Source organism: Sander vitreus, chromosome 10, assembly GCF_031162955.1.
Source record: "Sander vitreus isolate 19-12246 chromosome 10, sanVit1, whole genome shotgun sequence".
Lineage (NCBI taxonomy): Eukaryota > Metazoa > Chordata > Actinopteri > Perciformes > Percidae > Sander > Sander vitreus.
Window position 1 is genome coordinate 25,579,387 of NC_135864.1, and position 21,672 is coordinate 25,601,058.

Sequence of the window (21,672 nt, forward strand, 5' to 3'; positions counted from 1 at the left end):
CACAGCTAGGAGCGTACTGGCACCATTTCCATCCAACATAAAAAGTTGTATAATTTAGAACATATCCGGATACATTTTATTATATGTATTATAAAAAATAAAGCCGTGTCATGTCATTCCTGTCAGAAGACTATCAGTCACATAACGTTAGCGTTACATGTTAGCCCTGCTTGCCCGTGTTTGACACGCAGACTCAGAGAGCAGCCTGACCCGGAGGAGAAGCACATATCGGCCATTTTGCTCGGAAGGGGGGCCTCGGCTTGGCTTCAACACGTGAGAGATAGGAGCCTGAAGATACTGAAACAGTCCAGGATCTCTGACTCCAAGAGGATATTATTCATGTGTGAACCGAGAGAGGCATAGGAAGCCAACAAAATGCCCACAATCACTCTACCGCCGAAGGAGAATGCTCTCTTCAAGAGAATATTGGTAGGCTAAATGCCTGAGATCACGTCAGCTTGCTGGCTAATGCTAGTTTGCCAAGTAGCCGTCAGTTGTAAGTTAGCTAGCAGTCAGAGCATGTAACGTTAGCTAGGGAGTCGCTAATGAATTAACCAACATATTAATTTTACCAAACGCATTTCGAATAGCATATCTCAGTTATTATAACACTGCAATTAAGGAGACAGCATCACGTTAGTTTGCAGCAACCTGTCGTGTGGTGTCCTAGCTATGCGCCGGCCTTGGCAACACATCCAAAGTAACGTTACAATCAATAACAAAGCTGCTGGACACATGACAGCCACACAACTTAGGTGGAGAGTTGACGTTAGCTTTCTAGTTAAAAGTTGCAGTTTGGAAAACGTATTCGTCTTCACTGTCAATAAAGTTGTTGAACACTGTTCTTGTATGTGCGGCCAAAATAGTTGTCCTTAGTTCGAGCAATTCAGTTAAGCACATACCGCGAGCCTGATTTCATTCAGTAATTTCGAAGTTAAGAGCTTAACTTACTTTCGCTTCTTTGCAATATAACATGGACGTGAAAGCTTAAGTCTCTAAATAAATCAGTTGATGCCACATTAAATTCGGCATATGTCAAAAACTGTTAAAGTCAAGTGTTAATTTAAAAATATTGACTTAACAGTATCATTCTAATAATGTATACCACTACTCTTGGGTATTGGGAGTGTGTTCTCCCTACTCAGTCAGGGACCTTAGTGCATTTTTTTTGTGGGAGTTGGCATGATTTCTACTGGGGGGGCTCTGAACTCCTGATGCCTGAGCCAGTCACATCCATCTGGTCGCTTGTCTGATTTCATTTTGTCCAAAGCCCTCCCATCATCAAGGCTCTTATCTCAAGTTCTGTTTCTTCTGTGCCACAATCTCATGCTGACTGGACTGGCAATGTTTGGTGTGTGTGATGCTTTGCTCGCTCGCAGCAGGAAGGACCAGTTATTTCTACTGGTCACCGGAACACAGTGTTGGCATTCAGCAATTGTTAATGTCTTTTTTTCGCACTTCAACCTGGCTCTCTGAGGATTAGTGCAGCGGTAGAAGGGCAGTCTGTTGGCCTCAAACGCTTGATGTAAAGTCTGCTCTGTCTTCTGTTGCAGAGATGCTACGAACACAAGCAGTACAGAAACGGCCTCAAGTTCTGCAAACAGATCCTGGGCAACCCAAAGTTTGCTGAACATGGAGGTAAGACAATCTACTTGACTTGCCCCCACACGACAACCTCGTCAGTCCTCTCTTGTGGATAAACTGAATGTGATGGCATGCCTGTTTCTAATCTACCTCAAACATATCTTTGGCACTTCTCTACTGCAGTATCTTGTTACTTATCAAGCAAGACTAGCTTACTTTTGATAGCTCTATCTCTATCTAGTAAGGTCTGGCTACACCACACATACATTCTAGGATAGGAGAGATGGGTTGTTTGCATTTCTTAAAACCAATCACAATCGTCTTGGGCGGCACTAAGTTATATACGCAGCGACTGTGGTTCTGTACAGTAACGTGAGCTATTTTCAATTAGCTGGATACATGGTTAAAACTCATTTGCTCTTATCAGTGTATCGCTGTGTGTATTTCGTCCACAGCAATCCCACCAATGGACTGTTTTTTATATGGACTGTTTTTATAGCGCTTTTCTAGTCTAAACGATTACTCTTTTACATAGTACATAAACCATTCACACACATTCATACACTGGTGGAACAAGTCTTTCCCATGGACACTTCGACATCGAACCACCAGGGATCGAACCACCAACCTTCCGATTGGCAGGCGACCGCTTTACCACTGAGCCACAGCCGCCTCAATCAGTCCCAAAATGTCCCAGACAGAGAGGAACCGCTGTAAACGTATTCTTTGTAAATCTTTACAACCACCGAAAAAAAACCAAGCAGGCCTGCCGTGTTGCACGATCGAAGTTTTCTTCAAAACTTGCCATTTTCAGCGTGTAGCTTGCTAGCTCGTAGTTTGTTGCCGTTTCCCGTAGTGAAGGAATTTGGAGAACGACAACACGCAGAGAGCGGGAGGTCATGCGCTGGACGCGTCAGGCTTTATCCTGTATATGTACTTTCGTTGCTCCAGACTACTTAACAGATAATGTATGCAGTGATACTGATGTATCTGTGATAAGCTGTGATCGGCCGAATAGAACGGTCTGCCTCTAGTCGTGATATTTGCCATTGCGTTTTTTTAGTTGTTCAGGCTTTGTTAGCCTCAAGATGCAACAGTGGCGGGATTTTAAATAGGTATATCTGTCATGCCGTACTATTTTTTTCTTAATAGTGCCTAGTACTTTATTACTACTCGGACCTGTTCCGTTTAGCTGACCAGCAACCTTATTATATACTGAGAAGTAAGCTGCAAAGTTGTGCAAGACATTTCATCAGTTCATGTGAATACACTGTGTGTAAATGGTCAGTGTCTGGATGCCAAAAAACAATTAGCTAAAATGCTAAGAAAAAAAAGCTCTGTAAAGCTGAAGGGAATTGCAGAGTTGGGTTGTAATTTTCGGTCACTACAAGGGGCCCTTTTCTTATTACACATAGCCATCTAATCAATCGTAAATATAAAAATATTGATTATTGAAAACGTAACCCTTGTGTTGTCTTCCCGTCGACCGTGCAACTGTTTGTTTTTCTGGGTCAAAATGTAAAATTAAATTCAAACTCGTTTTTTTTTACGTTTTCGTCGACTTTATTGACACTTTTTGTATCTTTTCCAGATTTTTTTGTCACTTTTTTTCAACGTTTTTGCAGCTTTTTTTCCTAATCTTTAGTTACTTTTACTTTCTTTCATAATTTTTTTTTCTTCCAGTTGCTATAAAATCGAATCAAACACCCACATTCAATGAAAGTAGTGAACTGATCATTTATTTTACTTGTGAAGAGTAATGGTTCTATGAAACCATCCAAGTTATTATTATTTTTTTGATAATTCGCTTGGTTGAAACCCAAATTTCTGATATAAAACCTCTTTGAAATGTGTCAAATTTGGGAATATCGAGCAAGCAACTTGTACAACTTGCAACAAAACGAGTATTGTGGCAACTTGTAACGAACACCAACATTCAAGTCCCATTTTTTTTTCACAATGTATCTGATTAGAGCAGGGATCCAACTAAATGTCAAGTGAGGAAATGATGTACTGAAAGAGACAACATTGATTGGCCAGTCTGAAGAAAGGGCAGAACACTGGCTGCCTGCTGTTAGCCCTGTGTCATTTCTCTTCACTGGTCCTCTGGCGTGGGGAATCACAGTCCGCTCTGTGTTTTTAAGTAAAATGCTGCATTGTGCCACTGTGCCTCCCTGGACGTCATTTACATAAACAGTCTCAATAAATTGGGTATAAAAGTGGAGGAAGCTGCCCCTGTCTTGACATCTCATGTCCCTGAATGTCCCGCTCATCTCTTTCCCACCCCTGCTTTGTGCTCCAGAGACGCTGGCCATGAAGGGTTTAACCCTCAACTGTCTGGGCAAGAAGGAGGAGGCCTATGAGCTGGTGAGACGAGGCTTACGCAACGACCTCAAGAGCCACGTCTGTATCCTTCCGTCAGCCCCTCAGGGCGCCCACATTTCAGTTTCAGTTTGACACTCAAATTCAGCTAGGCACAACATCTGCTGATTCACTTTGAATAGGGCTGGGCAATTAATGGAATTTTAATCACAGTCGCGATTACGGCCCGCAGCGATCGCTAAAACAATGTACTCGAGAAAAACTATTATTTTGCACATGATGTTTTGCAGGTAAACTCTTATTTCATCTTGTGTTCTGTTTGTTAAGTTCAGTAAATGCAACGTCTTTCCAAAAGTCAATGAGTAATCGTGTTAAATAATCGTGACTTCAATATTGACCAAAAATAATCGTAATGATGATTTAATTTCTTTCATAATCGAGCAGCCCTAAAGGCGCTGACGCACCAACCCGAATATCGGCCGTCGGACAGTCTGGCGAGGTCGGTGACCCGAGTCTGTTCGGTGTGTTCCGTGCCGTCGTCAGTCGGAGGAGCCGTCGGCGTCCATTTTGGCCGATTTGACTGGTTGAATCGGCCAGTGGGCAGTCGGACTCGAGGACCGATCTGATTGGTGGAGTGCTAGCCCTCGACTAGCGAATCAGTGCTTCTTCCACAAGAAGAAGCCCGACAGCTGACAACGCCAGTATCTTCTTATTACCAGCCATCGTATTTTCTTCCGTTCAGCGAGTAATGGCGGCAACGATCCTTCTTGACAACTATCGACGCTCAATGATGAAAACAGTGACTGACGACCGCGTGCTCTGTGTTTACTAGGTCTAGAGAGCTGTTCCGTCATTTCCGGTTTTAATTTTTTGGGCGACGATACAGATTAGCGACCGCCTGCTGTTATGGAGACGTATTACGTCTCGCGCACGCGCAGAACGTACGCTCAAGTCGGCGTCGCTTCGGTGTGTTCCCGAGGCACTTTCTTGACCAACTCGGGGAGCCGACTGATCAGTCCGACTGCCTTTTCTTCCGGCGGATGGCCGTCGGGTTGGTGTGTCAGAGCTTTAACTCAGAAACACCTTGAACTTGCTCTTTGATCTAATTTCTGCTTGGCCGCTCTTTTGTTGAGGTCTTAACGAGTCTTTAAATTCTTCCAGTCTTTTCATTTCTGTGTGTGTTTGTTACAGTTTACAAGTACAATTTAAAAACACCTGCAGGAGTGTTTGCTTCCTGAACTCGCTCTCCCTCCAGGCTGGCATGTGTACGGCCTGCTGCAGCGCTCCGACAAGAAGTACGACGAGGCCATCAAGTGTTACCGCAACGCTCTGAAGTGGGACAAGGACAACCTGCAGATCCTGCGAGACCTCTCCCTGCTGCAGATCCAGATGAGAGACCTGGAGGGATACAGGGTGAGGGTCGCCAGAGAGAGGAGATGTGTGTGTTTAAAGAACATTCCAGATAAAAACGCCCGGATGGAGGGATGCAGGAAGGGAATGGATGAAGGGGTTGTGGGGCAAGCGTGCGTGTGTGTCTCCCGCCGTCCGTGGTGTTGTAGAGGAGACGATATTCAAAGATCATTTTTTTTGGGGCATTTTTAGGCCTTTTTTTTTCCACAGGACAGATGAAGACATGAAATGGGAGCAAGAGGGGGGGGAATGACATGCAGCAAAGGGCCGCAGGTCGGAGTCGACCCCGCAGCTGCTGCGTCGAGGAGTAAACCTATATATATGTGCGCCTGCTCTACCAACTGAGCTAACCCGGCCACGACATATACGATATTGGGGGGGGGGGTCTTTTGGTGAAATGACTGGATGCTCTCGCCGTTCTACTTCCTGGTGAACGACCTGCGGCCCGCGTAAAAATAGACCTGGCGCGTGTCTTTAGATTTAGAGCCGCTTCACCCTAGGGTTGGGTATCGTGTGGATTTTTACTATTCCGATGCCGAACCGGTACTTTTAAAACGATTCCGATTCCTAAACCGATTCTTGTAGGTGTAACATGTTTACTAGCGATCACGTGCAGTGAATGGTTAATATGCTTTTACGTCCGTTTTGGTGAGACCAGAGGGGAAATATGGCATTTTAAAAGTAGCCTACATTTACGGTAGCTAGCTAACGGTAGACTACAGAGAGAGCGTGATATTTTTACGTCCGTTTCGGAGTGACAGAGGGAAATGTTTCAGTCGACGCATTAAGTGGAACCGAAATTTACGTTCTAATCCGGTCCGATTCCTACCGCTTGCGTAGGAGCCGGTTCCATTGTGGAACCGGGTTTCGGTACCCAACCCTACTTCACGCACGCTTCGGAATCGCGCCGGTACGCGTGGGCTGAAAAATCAAGCATTGACTTGAATGGCCGCAATTGTTTGCGGGGGGGGGGTCGCGGCGCCTCCAGAACACAGCGCAGACGTGCCCGGTTGAAAATAGGGGTTAGATGGTGAAGATTGACCGAGGACGGGTTGACTGACCAGTACAAGTCAATGGTAGACACACTGCAATAACAGACAAAAACCTAGTTGCTTACAGTTCTGTGTGCTATGATGGTCTTTCTCCGTCTCTCTCCAGGAGACTCGGTACCAGCTGCTGCAGCTCCGCCCAGCCCAGCGGGCCTCGTGGATCGGTTATGCTGTCGCCTATCACCTGTTGGAGGACTTTGAGATGGCTGCCAAGATTGTTGAGGAGTTCCGCAAAACGCAACAGGTAGGCCAGAGCTACAGGCGACTCAACGGGCCTGTACAGAATTTGTGTGTATATTATACTGAGTCATGCTTGTAGTAGGGCTGGGCGATATGGAGAAAATCAAATATCAACCATATTAATAACCAAATACCTCGATATCAAGATGATATTGTAGGCTTGACAATAGGACTGGGCGATAATTCAATCTGATAATGTATCATCTGTCGATGGAATCTTATTGTGATGAACTCATATATTGGGATATCCAATTATACTACGATTTGTTTTAACATCACACTATTTCTGTGCATGCATGTAAACACAGTCAGTATATATCACTTGAAACTGTTAAACTACCACATTATCTAAAATCTCATTGTAAAAAAAAATATATATTTTGTGAAAGCACCAATAGTAAACCCTACAATATCGTCGCAATATCGATATATGTGGTCAAGAATATCCTGATATCTGATTTTCTCTATATCGCCAAGCCCTAGTTGACAATTTGTTCTTTTCACAAAATATTTACACAATGAGATTTGTCATAAATATTCATCAGTAATGTGGATAAAACTACTAAGTGTAGTAAGTAAATAAGAGAACAGCCAAGAACAGTCTGGTAAGAAAATGACCACTTTACTGTAATGCAGCCTGTAAAACCAGGAAAAGACGACACCTATGCCATATTGCGATATTGAGATATCCAAACTCTAAGACTATATAGTATCTAGTATCCTATGACGATATCGATATAATATCGTTACATTGCCCAGCCCTAGCTTGTAGTGGACGTATGCCACCTGCTGGGAACTCCTAACAGATTAGGGTATCTTTAAGCTATAGTGCGTAGTTTCTGTCGCCCCCATGAGGAATTCTAAGTATTGACAACAACACTGTCGGCGCGTCCACATGATACAAGCCTTCCGTGATCGCGCACCGCCCCCCACCCCTCCTCCACGCAGTTGCTAGTAACCAAGGAGGACACGGAGGATTAAAAACAAACATGATGGACTCTTCAGATTATCTTCACTCGAGTTTCTGCGCGCATAACTCGCCACAGTCTTCTGAACATGAGAGAAACACAGAGAGAGTTGTGTGGGGCTGATAGTCTTAATTAGCTTTGTAGCAACTCATTCAGACGTTTATTAATATCAAAAAGTTACGCACTAAAGCTTTAAGAGTGGAGCTAGAACGACTTTCCTGAGCTAACACTCCTGGTGTTGCTCATTAGCAAGGGCAACAAAGTCCACTCAAGGATGCTCCACTCACACGTTTTTACCCCTTTCCCTTCTCTGTGTCTGTGTGTTTGTCCAGACGTCTCCAGACAAGGTGGACTACGAGTACAGCGAACTGCTGCTTTATCAGAACCAGGTTCTGAGGGAGGCCGGCCTGCACAAGGAGGCCCTCGATCACCTCAACAACTACGAGAAACAGATCTGTGACAAACTGGCTGTGGAGGAGACGAGAGGTGGGTGGCTGCTGTCGTTCAGACGGCGACACTGGTTACCCAGATCGTGTGTTGAGGCAGAGGGCCTGGAAAGGTTCAGTTCTCCAGCTCGGACAGAATGTGTAAAAGAATTTAAACTGGCTAACGGGGCCCTCTTCATATTTCAGACCTGCTTCATAATTTATATAACACAAACATTGTGCTTAGTTAATGTTGAAAGCAGGGTCCAAAATTAGCACCATCCACCAGCCAAATGCCGGTTAAATATGTAAGTGGCTGGTAGATTTGCGTTACTCACCAGCCCAAAAAAAAATAATGGCAATCTATTGATTGGCTGGTTGAATTTGAACATTCACTAGCCATTTTCTGGTGGTGGGCAAAAAAAAGTTCATTTTGAACCCTAATTGAAAGTACCTAACACACCTAGTAACACAAAGAAAAGCATATTAAGATGTTGTGTGTGTGTGCGTGTGCGTGCAGGAGAGCTTCTGCTGAAGCTGGAGAGGCCCGAGGAAGCTTCCGATGTCTACAGCAGACTCCAGGAGAGGAACCCTGAGAACTGGGCCTACTACCGTGGCCTGGAAAAGGCCTTAAAGCCAGGTGAACCCTATCCTCAGGCCCACACAATATGATGGATGGATGTAGTTATACTGAAGCTATTTATTAGGGCTGTACCAGGATTAACATTCTCTCAGAGTCACCAGTTTAGGGTGTGTCTATTAGGAGATCCCTTCTCAACGTCCTTCCAATGGAAGCGAAGGGGCACAAAACCCACAACAACTGCAGAAAAAGTATTTCAACGTTTATTTTAAGTCAATATGTGGCTTCTGCAGCGCTAATCCACAGTCCTCTTTTGTGTAAAGAAATACACCCCAAACTTTAGCTGAAGCCAAAATGAGGCATCAGCAGTCTGAGTTTGATCAGATCTAAATGTATCAATCGAAAATGAAGCTGTTTAAGTCCTTAATTCCCTCTTAGTGTTTACACAGACAGTCTTTCTGTGCTGAGCTACAGTGAAAAGACGGTAACACGTTATTCTTCTTCCACTGTGTGCGTGTGTGCACGTGTGTGCGTGCGTGTGTGTGTGTGCGTGTGTATGTCCAGGAGGTGTAGAGGATCGCCAGAAGATTTATGAGGACTCCTGGGTGAAGTTTCCTAAAGGCCTGGTTCCCCGAAGACTGCCTCTTAGTTTCCTCACAGGTACACACAGTGCAGCCTGCAGCAGCACCATGCAGTCAGTGTGGCAGCAGTGATATTTTTGATTTTCTTTTTCTCAATGGTCATGGTGAGTTTGTGGTCTTCGTCAGCAGATGTAGTTTGCTTTGTCATTACCCCCCACTCACAACCTGAGAAAACAAATGTACTATAACTTACCGGACCCACTACCTGGCTAAAATGTACAGGGAAGGAAGTAACATGTGCACTCAGCTAATATAGTAAAAGTACAGACAGAATTACCACTAATGAGACGTACACGTCAGGGATGTTAACGATGAACTGTTTAACCGTTAGTCCAACAATGAGAACTTGAACCGATTAATACTGTCAACATATGTCAAACAGTTGAAAACAATATTATCAAAGCAAAAATAAAAAATAAAAAGTTATTAAAAACATTTCTGCGGGGGCGTCTGGGTAGTTCACCTGGTAGTGTGCGCCCATGTACAGAGGCTCGGTCCTCAACGCGGCGGCCGCGGTTTCGGTTCCGACCTGCGGCCCTTTGCTGCATGTCATTCCCCCCCCTCCCCCCTCTCTCTTTCTCCCCTTTCATGTCTAAAGCTGTCCTGTCTGAAATAAAGGCCTAAATAAAATGCCAAAAACTGGACTGTTGGGTTAAATTGGCCGTCCTACACAAGAGTATGGCAGGCAGACGCACGGCTGACAGCATCGCAGGGGGATGCGGTGGAGACAGGTTGACATACACGCCGCAGAGCGCTGCGGACTTGTGTCGGTCCTGCAAGCGGTTCCAGGAAAGTGGCCCCACGTGTCCAACGACAAATGCACGAAACCGTGTGGCTGCACGACCGGTACAAGTCTGCAGCTGTCCACGGAACGCCCGAGCCTCCCAGACGGGGTAACTGGGACTCAGTCGCCGGCTTGTCAGGTTAACAGTTAATGATCAGTTAGTCTCGCATCGCCAGACCTTCCTCCACAGCGCTGCGGAGGAGGGTCTGGCTAGTCCACACAGCATTCCGGGATGGGAGAAAAACGTGCTCGGGTTTATTGGCATTTCTTTAAACCAATCACAATCGTCGTGGGCGGTGCTAAGTGCCGGACTCAATGACTGCGCCTCTGCAAAACAGCCTCGGGAAGGAACTTGTTTTGGTGGAACGTGTACGTTCAAAAGTTGTTTTAGCCGTGCAACAGAAAACTCAGATTGGACAGACAGTCTAGCTAGCTGTCTGGATTTACCCTGCAGAGATCTGAGGAGCAGTTAACCATAGTCCTCAGAAATCCACCGAAAGCGGAAAGTGACGGACATTGGGTGGAATTCCCGGCGGCACCTGAACAATCCCGGAAATGAAACGTCTTCGATATAGACTAGTGATCGGTCAGAAAACCCCCTCTAAATTAGCTTCCCTAGTACACGTTGATTGACACATTGACATACGCACAAATTCCGGCTTGCGATGCACATCTACCAGATAACAGCTAACGCATTCATTTTGTATTTGAGCTGAGTCATGAAATTAACTTGATTTGACTACAGCTGATGAAAGCTGAACATATTTTTTTTTGGGGGGGGGGGGGGGGGGGTCACTGGGATGGGACACTGTATGTTTTGTTGTGTTCATTAGACAATGAATAGGATCAAACCCTACACATTCTTGTCATCTCACTACAAATCTCACTTTACTGTACCTGTTACTGTGTGTTGTGCTGGCCAGGGGAGAAGTTTTATGAATGTCTGGACAGCTACCTGAGGATGAACTTCAGCAAAGGCTGCCCCCCCGTCTTCACCACCCTCAAATCCCTCTACGCAGACAAAGCAAAGGTGAGCAGCGTCACATTTAAAATACGCGCTACCACATTGAAGCCGCTGCCGGTCCCTGTCTGGAATAATAACAATTTCATTTGTTTCCCCCTCATGCAGGTTACAACCATTGAAGACTTAGTAGTTGGCTATGAAACCTGTTTAAAAACCTGTCGAATGTTTAGTGAAAAGGGTGAGTGTCTCTTGTTCTTGGGTTGACACCTTCTTCATGGGCCTCAGTGTGTTTGTCTGACCCATCCAAAATCACACACAGAGGCAGAACTTATGTGACTTTTGTAAAACTGTGTGCGCAGATGATGGAAAGGAGGAGCCCCCTACCACCCTGTTGTGGGTACAGTATTTCCTGGCACAGCACTTTGACTTCATAGACAAACCCAGCCTCGCTCTGGAGTACATCAACGCCGCCATAGACAGCACGCCTACACTCATCGAGCTCTTCCTCATCAAGGCCAAGATCTACAAGGTACAGTATAAGCTATACACATCAAATGTATTACGGTCAACTCAGAAAAAAAAAAACACGAGCCACTCGGTCAGCCACTAAAGAGTGCAGTATTCCCAATCGCAAGACTTCGTTTGGCAAATCATCCTTTTCTTATGTGGCCATAAGTCAGTGGAATACTCTGTCCCAACACACCTGAAAAGGTTTAAGGATTTGTACATGTAATACATGTACAAATCCTTAAATTTGTACATGGGACTAAATGTTGCGTTTACTTAAAACTGGTGAACCTCGTGGTGCATTCATAGTTATTGTAAAATACCTTAATTAAATACCTGTAAAATATCTGTTTTTCTCTTTTAACAGCAATTTACTGGTGAAAGAATTCTTGTTAAAAGTTATTACATTTTTAATAATCATTTAAATTCCCCCTTTTTTTGTGCTTCCGTGACTCAAAACTCCGATCCGTGAGTTTTGTGATCCTTATTTGAGAGGGATGGGGAATTATATTGCTTAATCGGGGTCTTCACGATTAGCTAATCGCCTTTTTTCAAATCTCGATTTTCGATTTGAAAACGATTCGTCGTTCAGCCCTACTTTGGCAGAAGTTGGATGATTAAACCCCACGTGTATGGTGAGCATTGACTCTTTGCCCTGTCTTCCTCCCTGCGTCCTTGGCCCTGCAGCACGCAGGCAACATAAAGGAAGCCGCTCGGTGGATGGACGAGGCTCAGGCCCTGGACACCGCCGACCGCTTCATCAACTCCAAGTGTGCCAAGTACATGCTGAAGGCCGGCCTCATCAAAGAAGCCGAGGAGATGTGCGCCAAGTTCACACGGGTAAGAGACAGTGAGAGTGTGCATTGGACAGGGCTGCGTACCGAACTTCGATACTTCTTACGCACCGACCGGATTGCCTCTTCAGTATCAAGTATCGAAAAAGGCCCCATCATTCAATACCCAATTTCAATGAGGAAATTGGGTAAACCTTTTCAGATGATCTGTATCTGCGTTTTATTTGCCTGATGATAACTGATAAAGTTAATGAATTAAATCCGACCTGCGGCCCTTTGGCTGCGTGTCATCCCCTCTTTCTCTCCGCCCTTCCCTGTCTATCCGTTGTCACTGTCGAATAAAGGGAAAAGAGCCCCACAAAAATAAAAATAGGCCCTCCTGTGGTAGCGTTAGCCTACACTAGCAGCTAGCATAGGCTCTTTTCTTTTGCTTGACACTAACGAAAGGCCCACAATAACACAAACTAACTAACCAATCGAGGCAGCAGAAGAATAAGAATTTCCTGTTTTCTGCGAGTTAAAATGACTGTTGATGACTTCCCTCCGTGGCAGCAGCTATCAGTTTGTTAGTTTGTTTTCTCAGACTCTGAGTGATACTTATTGTCCAATAGAAACAGAAGTCATAGCTGTTGGTAAATGGTTATTATATCACGGCTATTAACCAATCAGATTGCGAGGTCCTCAATTCTTTGACTCAAATGTATCTTAGCCATGTCTTGTGATGTGCTACTTCATATATATTACTGGGACCGCTACAGAAAATTTCAGACTTAATGTCTAGGAAATCACATTTGTGTGTGTGTGTGTGTGTGTGTGTGTGTGTGTGTGTGTGTGTGTGTTTGTTTTTGTTTCAGGAGGGGGCGTCTGCAGTGGAGAACCTGAATGAGATGCAGTGCATGTGGTTCCAGACAGAGTGTGCCTTGGCCTACAAGGCCATGAACAAGTTTGGAGAGGCCCTGAAGAAGTGCCACGAGATTGAGAGGGTAAGCTTCTACTCTAACTAACATCCCCCCCCATACAAACCCCAATTTTCAATGAAGTAGCGTCGTCGTGTAAAACGCATATAAAAACAATGATTTGCAAATCCTTTTCAACCTGTATTCAAGTGAATGCACTACAAAGACATATAGATATTTAATGTTCAAACTGATCAACTTCATTGTTGTTTTTTGCAAATATTCACTCATTTTGAATTGGATGTTCTCCGCTGGCATCACTCCTACCGGCCCTCCGATGATCAGAGGAGTTTGTCTTCCACATTGATTCTTCTAACCTCAGCAGATCTAAACCGGGGCTGCACCACATGAGGAAAAATGTCTAATTGCGATTATTTTTGGACTGATGGCTTGCGATTGCGATATGATTCACGACATTGGAGGGAATGATCATTATTCTCATTTTCATTGAAAAATACTAAAATGAAAAATCTGTACCAAACAAAGATTTTTGTCTGTAGGATTTGATTTGTAGGCCGGGATGTCTCTGCAGAGGGACACCCCCCCCCCCCCTTGCATTTAAATATTGCGCTACTGCATATTGCGATTTTGATAAAATTGTGATTAATTGTGCAACCCTAGTCTAAACACAGGCTCATTCTCTCTCTCTCTCTCTCTCTCTCGCTCTCTCTCTCTCTCCCTCCCATCAGCATTTTGTGGAGATCACAGACGACCAGTTTGACTTCCACACCTACTGCATGAGGAAGATGACGTTGCGCTCCTACGTGGACCTGCTGAAGCTGGAGGACGTCCTGCGGCAGCATCCGTTCTACTACAGAGCCGCTCGGACCGCCATCCAGATCTACCTGGTCCTGCACGACAAACCTCTGGCTGACGACAGCAAGGAGAGCCAGGCAGACACCGGTCAGTCTGTCGTGTCTGTCTGTCTGCGTTACAATTGAGCAGTATTACACGAGAGGGTTTTATCTAACGGCATTTTTGGCGCGACAGTGATGCGGTCAGGCCGAGGTCTGTAAGCATCGCAAAATAAGGAAGCACTGGATCCACAGTGTTAGGACGAGGGGGTGGACATTTTGTGTAGTGTTTTATTGCTAATGTTTAAAACAGATGTGGTCTGAGTCTCCCTAACCCATCTAAACTCGAACCCTGGGCCTCTGCATCGAGGCATAAACCTCTCAGTATATGTGCGCCTGCTCTACCCACTTTAAAGCTATGAAGGAATTCTAAGTAATGACAACAAAACTGTTGTTGCATCCACATGATACAAGCCTTCCGTGATTTGTCAAATGCTAAAAATGTTTATAAAACACCCAGAATTTAATGAAAGTAGAGATCCGATCTTTCGTTGTACTTGTGAAGCATATGTTGTATGGAGTCATCCATTTTAATTATCATTTTTTTTATGTTTAATCAAATTGACCGGCTCTTCCCAGTTAGACACACAAACAGGAATTCCCAAAAGGGAGTTTGTTCTTCCTTTAGTTCCTGTGGTTCCATCGTTCTTTGAACAGTTCGGTCCGAAAAGTGCTGGAGTTTGCGAAACGATACCAGTTTGGTGACAGTACTGTCTTTTTAAAACACTTTATTTTATTGTATTCATTTTCAGAAAATCTGACAGACAAGGAGCTGAAGAAACTGCGCAACAAACAGCGGAGAGCGCAGAAGAAGGCCCAGTTGGAAGAGGAGAAGAAGAACGCGGAGAAAGAGAAACAGCTAAAGAACCAGAAGAAGAAGAAGGAGGATGATGATGAGGAGATAGGAGGGCCGAAAGAGGAGCTAGTACCAGACAAACTGGCCAAGGTGGGCTCATATAATATGAAGTAGTATTTATAACCGAAGGACGTAATGAATGAAGGTGTCAAATGGCTGATCTATTGATAGGTTTTTAATGGAGGCGGAATCTTTTTCCATTGAAATGTAATCCAAAGTGTAGGCCACCCTTATGTCCCATAGAGGATGAAGGAGAGAACGTAAGTAACGTTAAGTAGTGTCATGTTTGACGCTGTCGTCAGCTCGCTCATTGTAAATGCACGCCGGCTCCTGACTCCTTAACTGTTACATTAAACAGGCTAAAGGCTATTTATGCTTCTGCCTTAAAATGACGTGCATCTCTCGCAAAATGTAACTACACATTGTGGCGACGCACGCCGCTCGGCCGTGGCTGGGTAGCGTTGCATTTCCCCCGACTCATTTCCTGGTTCTCCTTCTCCATAAACAACATGAAATCAAGGAGAGGGTTAACTTTTCCTGCTCCAGATTTCCACCGTGGTCAGAAAGAACAGGGGAGAGACTTTTGTTTCTCTCACTATGACTCTAGAGTTGCTACGCGCTCTGAAGATAATCACCATCATCCGCTCACTCGCTCTACCCCACACACACACACACACACACACACACAAAAGCCCTGCTATTCTCTTAAAGAGATTGACGCACACACCAAGCACAAGTATAAATTTCAGGCCACTTACATAGGCCGCGGCAGAAGCTCTGCGTGGAGCCTCCGCACAACCATGAATCACGCTTAACGTTAGCCAACTGGTAACGTTAACAAGCTAACAAACACTCAACAACAACGCTAACAAACAGTAAAGTAGCTAACAAGCTCATCAACTTGGGTTTAATACCCCGCTGCAACTGTCGGGAGGCAGAACTTATGTTTTTGTCTTTGACAGTCAATACTCGCGGTGACCGGCGTCTTGATTTCACGTGTGTAGCGCGTGTGCTCCCACACGAGTGTTTATGTTGTCAAGGAGGTTTAAATGAGAACCACACACGCTGCTACGGGTCTCGAGACCCGGTTCTATTTGAGGACGCGGTTCCAAATTTTCTCAAAACACGGAAGTCAATAAGGTCCGAGCTTATCGATACTGCTATCGAGGCTAGTGAATATTATAACGTTATGTCTAGATACGTGCGCGAACCGGGAAAAAATATTTACGAGCACAGTGTGCGTAAAGACTAGCCTCCCCACTGTAAATCATCCATGGCTACCGAGAGCACCGCTCTGGGCCACTTCATCAGCTCGCAAAAACGGCGACAGAACAGTCACAGACTCACAGTTTTTGCAATAAAAGCAATAATAGTTCTGTTAAGATTAAGAGTTTATTGTCTTGTCTTCCCACCAAATAATAGAAAAGTATCCATAATGGTATCGATAAAGACTCGGATGATTAAGCCGTCTTGAAAAATGGTATCAATATCAATACAAATTAACGATCCCCGTCCCTACACATAACGTGCAGTCAGTTAACACTCGTAGCGGAGCCGTTACGATTAATTAATCGTTACGTTTTAAAGCACGGTTAATAGTGAAATCTGTTAATAGCAGCATCCCCACACGTGTGTACAGTATTCCTTAATATGAGCTTCTTTTACCAGGTGGAGAATCCTCTGGAGGAGGCAGTGAAGTTCCTGATCCCTCTGAAGAACCTGGTGCGCAACAAGATCGAGACTCACCTCCTGGCCTTCGAGATCTACTTCAGGAAAGGTCAGGCCCATAACTGCCAGGCTGCGTTTCGTGACGTTTCACACCCCCCCCCATTTCGATAGTCCCAACCGAAAGCATCCCGTCGTTCTGAGTGTAACTGCGTCATTACTTCCTTGAACTAACTAGATCTGTTTTTCTTCGTTCCTCCAGAGAAGTACCTGCTGATGCTTCAGTCAATAAAGAGAGCTGTAACCATAGAGCCTTCCAACCCATGGCTGCACCAGTGTCTAGTGCGCTTCTTCAAAGGAGGCGAGTATGACGCACACTGAGCTGATGTTTCATAGTGACGCCCGCTCCATATTACTGGGGGAGGAGCTTCAGTTACACAAAGGGCAGGTGTTCTACATGTAAACATCAGAAACCTTCTACTTGTGTGACCTAAGCGTGCAACCACTTTGAGTCAGGATGGCAGCAAAGGGTTAAAGGGATACGTGGCCGATTTTGAATCCAGCTCTGTGTCATCTTTGTGTGGGCGGCGTGTGCAGATGAGCGGTGTTTATCTTCCCTCCGTGGCACCAGTGCACAGAGCAGCCGATATCCGCCGGACGACGCTAACCCCCGACCTCCGCTGCTCTGCTCAGCTGGGACACGGAGGGAAGCCAAACACCGTTCATCTGCCCACACTGCCATGACACAGAGCTGGATTCAAATCTGAGGCCTGAAACCTCAAACTGTCCATCTAACTTGAATTTACTAATACATCTGTAGGCGCTTCTCAATAGATTGACATGACTTGATTTGAGCTAAGATTTTTAAAGCTTCATATGGGTTCATTATTGTGTGTGTCTGTCTGTCTGTGTGTGTGTGTGTGTGTGTGTGTGTATAGTGCGTGAGAGTGCAGACTTGGCGGAGGCAGTAAGGACGGTGTTGAAGCAGGAGATCTCCAGACTGTTTGGGGAGAGCAACCCTCAGAGCTTCAACAAGAACTACTTGAGCCAACACTCCAACTCCATCCCACACCGACTGGCTGGTACGCAGAACACACACACACACACACACACACACACACACACACACACACACACATAAGTTATGAACCGCTTATACAAACATATTCTTTGTTAAAGGGGAACTCCACAAATGTCACACATTGAAACCATTTTCTCAAATGAACTCTGGACAATGTCAGGAGAATTTGGTCGTAAACAACCGAGTGCCTTGCCGCTCCTTGAATTTGTCTGACAGAAGTTCACTAATCACGTCGTCAAGACATTTTCGTTGGCGTCTTTGTGTAAATCACCCTTCTTCACAATGAGCAGCTCTATTCACAAATGGGGTCCGTGTAGTAGCGAACTGGCAGGGTAAACTCTGTTTGATGTCCGGTCCAACTGATTCAGACAACTGCGTTTTGGCGTTCAGTTCCGCCAGGTAATGTCTAGACGAGTTCAGGTTTGCAGTGCATGTGTGACAGGGGCTGAAATGTGTAGTATAAAGCCTTAAGTGTCTCCAGATGGAGCTGTGTGAAGTCTGATGATTGCCCTCAAGTGATGTCACTTGAGTCAGCGTCGTTTGGGTCTAAAGGCAAGTTTTGAAAATGAAAACAATCTGGAGGTATGGAGTTGGAAAGAAGTGGTCTTACCACTCCTCTGTAGCCCGCTGCTCATCTCTGCTGCAGGCCAGAGGCTCCAGGCTACATTAGCCGCTACTACACCTAAACCTCTGACCCAACTGTCAGTGGACACGTTGCATTGTGGGTAATGTAGGCACTAGGTTTAGACAAAGGAAGAAGAATGTGTTAAAGACCATATCTCTGAGTCTGCTGCATCGTTTTTTTTTCTTTTTCTTATAATGAACAACACAACTTTCAAACTTGCAGCCGTAATATTAACATGACGGCATTTAATTCAGACCTTTGCCAGGGTGCGAGGCCCGACCTGGTAACACTGCTGTTGTGACTTTTATGTGAAAGCAACTTGGGCGCTTGAGGCCAACATGTAAGATTGCCAAAAGATTTGCGACAAGGTGCATATCTATTAGGGGTGGAACGGTACACACAAGTCACGGTTCGGTTCATACCTCGGTTCAGACATCACGGTTCGGTACAATGGAGGGAAAAGCAAAAGGCAATTTTTTTTTCTTTTTTTTATTGTCTCAGGCTGTACCACCTGGTGTCATACGGTCTCTCCCCTGAGCTAGCTGCAACAGCCTGAAGTGTGTAAAGTAAGATGTAAACAGTAAATAAGTACCCCACATCATCTCCAGACTCCATCTGTAACTTGTAAACAAAATAAGACAATCAGCTATAAAACTGAAAATACAGCATCTCTGTTCTCTGGAAAGACGAACTAAATCACCTGATTAATGCAACGTTAACGCGACGTCTCCCGGCCATTTTTCACCGCAGAAAGCTGCTCCCTGCCTGGCTAAAGCTAATGTAGTTAGCCTGAAGAAACGAGGCGTCTGTCCCAACTAACGTTACGGTTCGGAGCCGCGACGCTGGAAACGTAACACTAATCTACAACAGCAGTCTTATCCACCACTCTCTCGCCTGTAACTGACGGGGAAACCAAAGTTTTTCCAAACTTGCGATCTTAAAGAGGCCGGCGGGTCCTCGCCACCACTCGCCATACTCGTCCTTAGTGCTGCTATCTGACTCACTAAAACTGCGAACACAGGCGGAGCTCGGCTAGCTTCAGAGCTAAGGCGGTGTAAGGCTACAGATTAGGTGTCCCTAAAGAACCCGCGTATCTAACAGTAGTTCCGCATTACATTAGTTCTGCATTACAGTAATTCAGTTGCACGTGAGTTTTATTTATTTTTATACCGTGTAAATTCATGCACCGAACCGAGACGCCCGTACCGTTTCGGTTCAATACGAATACATGTACCGTTCCACCCCTAATATCTATAGGGGCTATGGTTTTGAAGCAAGTGTCTCTCTCTTGTATTGCCAGCTGCTAAGATGATGGTGTACCTGGAGCCTTCCTCTGATAACATGGCCTGTGAGATCGCTACGGCCCTGGACGAGTCACTGTCTGGAAGAAGCATCCAGGTCTGTGATCATTTCCCAACAACTACAGTACCAGATATCAAACACCTGCAGCCTTTGGTTTAGAACATGTCCACCATAATGCACATAAACTGAGTGTGAGTGTGTGTGTGTGTGTGTGTGTGTGTGTGTGTGTGTGTGCGCAGATCTGCACTGAGGTGCTGGAGGCTTTGCGTGACGGGCAGCTGGGCGAGGGCCAGCAGAAGGCTGCTGAGGCTTACCGATCCGCCTGCCAAAAGGTCTACCCCTACAGCCTGGCCTTCATGCCTCCCGGTTACCAAGACAACAACACCGCGATCAGTGCCAACACGATCAGTGCCAACGGCGATCTATCGGCAGGAGAGCACGACGACATGGCGAACGAAATGTGAGCTCGGACGAAAAGAGACGACGAGGAAGAGGAGGTGCGAACCTGCTGCCAGACGCCTTAGTCCGCCAACACAACCATTTCCCCATACCCCGCCCCCCCACCCCCTCCCACCCCTCCAGTCCCTGGGCTATGGCTGCTGTGTGTCGCCCCTACGTTGCACTGATCTGGATGGACTGAGCGCCACAGGAGAGACGGGAAAGGGAGCTGGCACATGGAGGAAGGCGATGCCCATAGAACTTTTTTTAAACATTAAAAATGGCCCTGTCCACAGTTCTGTAAAAAAAAAAAAAAAAAAAAAAACGGATAAATACAGTATGGGGAGGCAAAAAGAGGATCTGGGAAAAGTGGACATTGGATGGCTAAGATGGCTCCTGTAAACACAGTCTAGGTTTTCTATAACTCCTGTGTTTTCACGCCATGTCCTTCTTGTAGGTGCATCTGCTTCTCACGTTTTTAAAAGTAATTTATATATTACAAACTGACAAATGGATTAATAAAACAATGTTTGCAAAACCAAACGGTACCATTGTGCTAGTGCTGGTGATGTTGGAAAGTGTTGTTGTTCAGAATGTGAGCTGCTGTTTGCCAAAAAAACTAAACGGGACAGAAAAAGGGCAAATGCTGATGTTCAAGGGAAGTTGTAGTAACCAGCTGCTCGTTCTCTGCTCTGCCACACGGGGGCACTGCCTGCTTCCAACACGAAAAGAGGACGATGAGAGGACATGCAGGACAGGAGTTGTGCCATGTGTGACTCCCAAGACTTCATACTGATCTCCTCGCTTGTCTGCATCTCTTCGGTTTGATCCTGATGGGGGGGGGGGGAGCTCCGAGGTATTCCATTAAAACTAGAGCTGTAACCGTACTGATACCAGTATCGGAAAAGCCTCCGATACTGCTTAAAATGCTGGTATCGGAAAGTACTGGAGTTTATGCACCGATCCGATACCACGTTATTTAGCCCCGAAGAAAATCTACTTTAAATTAGTTCATGTTCTTTTTTTCCCTACTGACTGACTTTCAAACTGGATGGTAAAAGAAAGATTGGTAACACTTTATTTGAAGGTATCTACATAAGAGTGACATGACACTGTCATGAACATGACACTGTCATGAACCCATGAACCCTAACCATAACTTATGACAAAAACCCAATGACACTTACTAAAAGAAGAGTTATGTCATAAATGTTTATGTTTATGACCCGTTCATGACAGTGTCATGTCACTCTTATGTAACTACCTTACAGTAAAATGGAACCGAAAGTTCTGTGGCGTTCTAGTTTGTGTTTGTTCATGTTTCATGAAGAGTTTAACCCGAGCCAATGCAATTTTATTCATAGTATCAAATCACAACAAGAGTTATCTCGAGACACTTTACAGATAGAGTAGGTCTAGACCACACTCTATAGTTTACAAAGACCCAACAATGTTCCCCAAGCATTTAGTGCAACAGTGGCGAGGAAAAACTTCCTTTTAGGCAGAAACCTGGGACAGACCCAGGCTCTTGGTGGGCGGCCATCTGTCGCTGTCGGTTTGGACACAGACTCTGATACAGTGGTGCTCATACGTTTATGAACCCATGCTAAAGTTGACTACAAAGAGG

The 21,672-nt window shown here is 45.2% G+C and overlaps 1 protein-coding gene across 1 annotated transcript; it reads left to right on the forward strand.

Moving 5' to 3' along the window:
* The first annotated feature begins 212 nt into the window (after positions 1-212).
* Positions 213-20,588, forward strand: LOC144524631 (N-alpha-acetyltransferase 15, NatA auxiliary subunit-like). Its single transcript, XM_078261022.1, is given in 21 exon segments — positions 213-429; positions 1,554-1,638; positions 3,887-3,991; positions 5,162-5,319; positions 6,475-6,609; positions 7,906-8,059; positions 8,519-8,638; positions 9,143-9,238; positions 10,927-11,033; positions 11,133-11,205; positions 11,327-11,496; positions 12,162-12,314; positions 13,123-13,251; positions 13,914-14,127; positions 14,831-15,024; positions 16,603-16,711; positions 16,862-16,960; positions 17,538-17,681; positions 19,606-19,703; positions 19,847-19,931; positions 19,934-20,588. Coding segments are annotated over 21 exon segments (2,796 nt in total). The 5' UTR covers positions 213-375; the 3' UTR covers positions 20,248-20,588.
* Positions 20,589-21,672: the final 1,084 nt, after the last annotated feature.